General features: G+C 45.2%; 1 protein-coding gene across 1 annotated transcript in view; it reads right to left on the bottom strand.

Annotated features, from left to right (window-relative positions):
- Nucleotides 1-94: 94 nt before the first annotated feature.
- The window catches only part of Brca2 (BRCA2 DNA repair associated), a 43148-nt gene continuing 37354 nt past the window's right edge, over nt 95-5888 (bottom strand). The window contains exons 25-28 of the mRNA XM_032886852.1: nt 5404-5645; nt 4725-4883; nt 3129-3786; nt 95-180 (exon numbers count right to left, since the gene is read on the bottom strand). Of these exons, the coding sequence (XP_032742743.1) occupies nt 3196-3786; nt 4725-4883; nt 5404-5645 (992 nt within the window). The 3' untranslated portion in view covers nt 95-180; nt 3129-3195. The remainder of the gene's footprint in view (nt 181-3128; nt 3787-4724; nt 4884-5403; nt 5646-5888) is intronic.

Genomic DNA, 5888 nt, shown 5'->3' with positions numbered 1-5888 from the left:
TTTAGCCAGAGCTCGAATTTCCAGTGTAAATAGCCAAGCCCAGAAGTTTCTGAATAGAGGTCAGTATATTCATTATCTCCAATGAGCAATGTCAGCATGCACTGTACGCGTGGTCTGATGCTGGGGATCTGCCGAGGAGTCAAGGGTCTTTCCCTCTCCAGGGAAAGAATTGATCTGAAACTGAAATCCAAGATTATCAATTAGTTGCAGAGTCATAAATAAAGCAAGATGTTACTAGTACATTCCTATAGGCTACTGTACCACAGTCTTGGACACATTCATCTTCTCCATTGAGTTGGAGAGGTGAGGGAGGCAGAGGCAGGAAGCAGCTTAGCTAGGGCCAATGCTGTTCTAATGCCCAGAAGGGCATGTATTCCTTCAAGGTGACGTTAGGGGAGTCACTCCCTCATTTTAACAATGTGTCACCCTTAAAACTGCCGGTGAATTCTTAGCAACAAAGGCAGTTAAGAAGAATCAGTACCGTTGTAGTCAGACCCTGCAGACAGCAGTGTCGGGACAAACCCCTCCCTCTAGCTTGTAGTCTAGCAGTGTAAATAAACCTGCTTTCGCAGAACACCAGTTTTTAAGAGTCATCAAGTGATTTGTGAAACGATGCCTGTAACGTGTTATTAGTTAGTTACCCAGATGCTTGAGTGCAAAGCAAGGAAGCAGCCAGGGTGAAGGTCATGCACGGAGATACCAGGTTTGCGCCCACCGAGATGAGGTGTCTTGTGTGGTGTTAAGAGAGTAAACCATGGGGCTGGGGATTTAGCTCAGTGGTAGAGCGCTTGCCTAGCAAGCGCAAGGCCCTGGGTTCTGTCCCCAGCTCTGAAAAAAAAATAAAAGAGTCAGTTATGAATGTATGAGTCCAAATTAAATCCCAGTAGGCTGGAATCAGACTCATTGGTAGGAGACCCTGACAAGACCATGTGAGATGTATGCTCTAATTTATTTTTGGCCAACAGCTTCTTTCTAATGTTTTGTGAACTATTATTTTAAGTGTCTTATATAATGGTGCTTTTATGGTTATTAAAATTGTATATGGTATTGAATTTATATTGGGTTTTCCATTGAATTTATTTTTTGTTTAACAACGAAACATTTACCAAAATCCAAAGGCTTCAGCCATAAAATAACCTTTGCATATATCATAAGCTTATTCTTGAGTCATCATTAATAACTGGGAGGAATGAAATCCACACGTTAGAAGGCCTACTGGCCACACCATCATCAACACCGTTGGAATCCACTCAACATCTTTGTAACAAAAAGCAACACACTTCCCTCGTGTTTCCCAAATTGGTGTCTTAGGAATAGCACAAAGCCCAGATGACGAGTCTAATAGTAAACTGGGATGAATCTGCCTTTCTAACTTTGAATGCTGCAGTCCTGTATCAATTCACTGTTTTCCTCTCTGCCTGGCTCAGGCAATGCTGGAATCAGTCTGTACGCTGCCTGTAGAATGACTTCGGTATGGATGGCTTCGTGCATCTAAGTTGGCAGAGGGGAGAAGGGTCAGAGCCCCAATGGAATTTCCTTCCCCTGGTTCCACATGTGCAGCCAAAGGAGCAGATTCCCGTCCCCTGCCTGATGTGGCTGGGTGGCTCGCAGAGCTTGGCTTTGCCTGAGCTGTGCCAAAGACCACAATGAAAGGCTTTAGCTTTGGGCTGAGCCTTCTCCGAGCTCTCCTGCCCAATCACGTCTCTGCCTTCTCCTACATGGAAATACCGAACTGCTTGGTTTGGAAGCATAAAGCCGATGAAATGCCTCCAAGTATGTATTTAAAAGCAACACATACATTCCCTTTCAACTCCTCTGGCTTCTGACTTATGGACCCTTTGAACGGCCATCGCTGACTTGTGTTGCTATAAGTTCCACTTGCATTATTCATAAAGCTAGCCGAGAGCTCTGTAAGCAAGGGCTCTCATTCGGAACAAATAACACCCAACGCTTTGGCCATTTATCCCTGGCCATACAGTACATACTGTTGGCTTTTCTTTCTTTCTCTCTCTTTTTTTTACAGATTTATATATTTATGTATTTATTTATTAATTTATGATATATAAGTACACTGTAGCTGTCTTCAGACACACCAGAAGAGGGTACCAGATCCCACTACAGATGGTTGTGAGCTGCCATGTGGTTGCTGGGACTTGAACTCAAGACCTCTGGAAGAGCAGTCAGTGCTCTTAACCGCTGAGCCATTTCTCTGGCCCCACACTGTTGGCTTTAACCATTGTCACATTCAGAAGAAAGTTATGCACAGGTAGCAAAGTTCCATACTTTGTTTGTGCGTGCAGTGTGGGTGTTTGTGTCTTATATAAAGGGCATCTGTACTGTCTGTAAGTGGTGGCCTGAGAGAATAGAGAATGGAACGGCACTTTTGACAGGATTCAGCTGCGTGGTGGTGGCTCACGCCTTTGATCCCAGTACTTGAGTTCCAGGACAGCCAGGGCTACACAGGGAAACCCTGTCTCAAAAAATCTAACAAAAAGTTAAATTTTATAAACAGCATATTTCCTGTTATGTAAGCCTTGTTCACTCTGCTCTAGGTTGAGTCTCCAGGACAATGATTAGGATACGAAGACCCAAATTATTCTGTGAACAGAATTTAAATCACTAAGTCGAACACTTTAGCTGAAGCTCAGCGAGAGCATCTAGCTGCTGAAGGGGCTGTGGTCAGGGAAGGACTTTGTAACAGGCCTCCTTGAACCTTTGGTGCAGTGCAGGATGACCCAGACTCCTCTCCCTACCTCCCACGTGCTGGGATGACCGGTGTGTGTCACTATGCCTGACTGGATTTCTGGAAAGAATAACTTGAGAGATCACAGTGGGACCATGGAAAGGAGTGACTTTGATGGCTCCTGTAGCTGATGAGGGTGAATAGCTGGCCAGAGGTAAACATCACTGTCATTTATCTGACAGGATGGAGCTCTAGCAGAAACAACCATGCAGGAAAGAACACTATTTCATAAGAGTTCCTATCAAAAGGAAAAACTTCAAAAACAGGAACCAAACTAAAACAGACTCTAGTTAAAGTAACCATGACCCAAACTAAAAGCAAAGCTATGTTTATTTTGTATGCAAAATAATTCTTGTGGTGATCAAGTCTAATCCTAAAGAGTTACCAGGTAGAGCATCTGTAGAGTAAACAAATGCGTCAATAAGTGTATTCCTGTCTGGACACACGGACACTTATGAGTAGTCTGGAACTGTCTCAGCAGCCAATTTCCCATCGCTGTCATCTCTACAGTCCCTCAGAGACTCCCTCTTGGATCTATTTGCTGGTCTGGCCTCTGTGCTGGCTGAGGGTCCTTCTGTCCTTGTGGAATCACTGGGAAACACTTGTTCACTTCCTCCCACTGAGTGAAGCACAAGGGCTTGGGTACTGAGCAAGGCAAGTTCTTCATCAGCTACTGAATCACAGTCCAGGAGAGAAACGCCACTGGCCTTCTGAAATGGCGCCCTGCTCCGAGGGGAACTGGGTCCCTCTTTTTTTAGAGGTGTTGGGTATTTGGTGCCACAGCTCCGTGGTGGCTGAAAGGCCTTCTGTGCAGCCGGAGAGACAAAGGTGCAGACAGGACTGAGCGGCGGCGGTAAGGGCAGCCGACTTAGGAGATCCAAGGCCCTTTTTTTTCGACAGGTCTTGGGGTCCTCAGTCTCATTCTCCCCACTACAAGACTTGGCTGCCATCCAGGCTGAGTGGGCCAGGGGTGTAGATTTCCCCGTCGGTGTGCAGCGTGATAAAGGACTTCGATAACTTTGCTGATCAGTAGGTGAACTCCTCTAACAAAACACAGAAAGGAGCCTATCATAATATACACTTGTTTATAAACAAATAAGAATTAACTTCTCATTAAAAATACTTAACACACACAATAGGACACAGTCTTTCTTAGCCAATTGCTAAAGGGAAAATAATGAAAATAAAATTCACAGTTATTTCTAACCCATAGGAAATAATTTTGCAAAATGACCAATGATATAAAAATGGCCAGAAAAGGAAAACAGGTCCTAATATAAGACTAAAACCAAACAAACATGACATAGTTTATCCTTTACCTTTCCGAAAGTGTTACAACCCCTCCAAAGTGACAGGCTTGTCAAAATCATTTTGAAAAGACATGTGCTGCTAGACTTCTTCTGAACATTTTCTTATTGTATGTGTCCATGTTGTTCATGTGCATGTGTGTATGGGTGCATGCAAGTACTCACATGCTACAACATACATATGGAAGTCAGAGGACTACCTGTAGGAGTCCGTTCTCTCCTCTGGAGAACATGGCTGACCAGTCTGGAGTTCTAACTCCTTTCTTTTCTCCAGTCCAGAGTCACAGGCAACTGTTTAGCTCCTTGCTTTGCCAGCTCCTAACTGTAACAAGGGCTTTTCTTGTATGAGGATTGCTTGACTGAGTGAGGGTGCCAAGCAGTGCCACCAGTCTGGCCAGCCCTAGCAACCAGGTGCCCCCTGTGGTTAATGAACTGAGCTTGGAAACTAAGCAACAGCTGTGGGCCAGCTTTTCTAGCAATAGGAGCAGGCAAAGGACTTTGCAAGCACATGCTCTCACAGTGCCAACAACAGAGTTTGTTCCTGGTTTTATATTCATACTTCCACAGATAACATACAGTAGCTACGGCAAGCTAACCACCGGTTAGGTGCAGTTTAGTTCCACTGTAGGTCTGCTAGGATACCGGAAACATGCCTTAGCGCCATCCTAACTTACCGGTAACTGACCTCCTGAAGCAAGGTCTGAAGCAGAGCAAGTGGAGGCTGGGTAGGGTTCGCGAGTGGGGTCTTTGTTCGGTGTGGACCACTTTGGACTGTCTCCCTTCAGCACCTGTATAAGCTTCTTTTCTGCCTCCTTGTAAAATGTGTCGATGTTCTAAAAGAATAAATTGAAAAAGCCTGCCTTGAGTTGATAATTCATACATTTGTGTTCTCAGAAAGTGTTTTCTTTCAGAAATAAAACATTTAGAACAGAATGGAAGAATGAGACACATTTTTGCTTGTTTGTTCTTTAGCTAGGGTCTTTCTCTATCTTTCTATCCTTCCTATCTATCTATCTATCTATCTATCTATCTATCTATCTATCTATCTATCTATCTATCTATCTGGGGTGTGTGGTGTGTGTGTTTGTATGGCCTATGGCCTGGTGCTCACTGTATAGCCAAAGCTGGCACTGACGCTATGGACCTGCAGGCATGTGCCACCACACGTGGTGAGACACTAAAATTCGACAGCAACTGTTAAGCACATAGATGGGGTAAGGGGGAGGGTGTGTGTGTGTGTGTGTGTGTGTGTGTGTGTGTGTGTGTGTGCACACGAACGCTCATGTGTGGAATCACTGGGTTGAAAGTCTCTCCAGGCAGCTGTTGGTCCAGCTTCCAAGTTCCTAATCTCACCTCAATAGCATGCTTCACGTTCGTGACCCTCTCCTGAAAGTGGGCCTCCTTTGGACTGGCAGAGAATACGGAAAAGTTCCCAGCAAATAAAGTTGGCAGTCGTGACGTGGACTCCGGCCGCCACTGGAGGTTGCTCGCAGCAATGAGCACACGTGGCTTTATGTCTTCATTAAGGTCTATTCCAAATTTCACCACTAATAAATGAAGGCACTCGTCTGACAGGTAGACCAAAGGAGCAAGACCTAGGGTGAAAATGCCGTCATCATCATCTTTCCGACTGCTAGGACACCGATATACACAGGCCTTCTAAAATGACCCATTACTTAAGGTGTTCAAGTTCAATGCCAGACACTCCGAGGCCTCGGGGCAGAACATACTCAGGCGGTTGCTCAGGAGAGTGCACACGGGACCATCATGGCACTGCCTAGCAAAGCTACGGACCTCTTACCCTTCCCCTCAGTGCTCCTAGTTCTGCACCCTCCTGC

This window comes from Rattus rattus, chromosome 16 (assembly GCF_011064425.1).
Source record: "Rattus rattus isolate New Zealand chromosome 16, Rrattus_CSIRO_v1, whole genome shotgun sequence".
NCBI classification, from domain to species: Eukaryota; Metazoa; Chordata; class Mammalia; order Rodentia; family Muridae; genus Rattus; species Rattus rattus.
The sequence above is the reverse complement of the archived record's forward strand: the minus strand, read 5'-3'. Positions and strand labels throughout refer to the sequence as shown.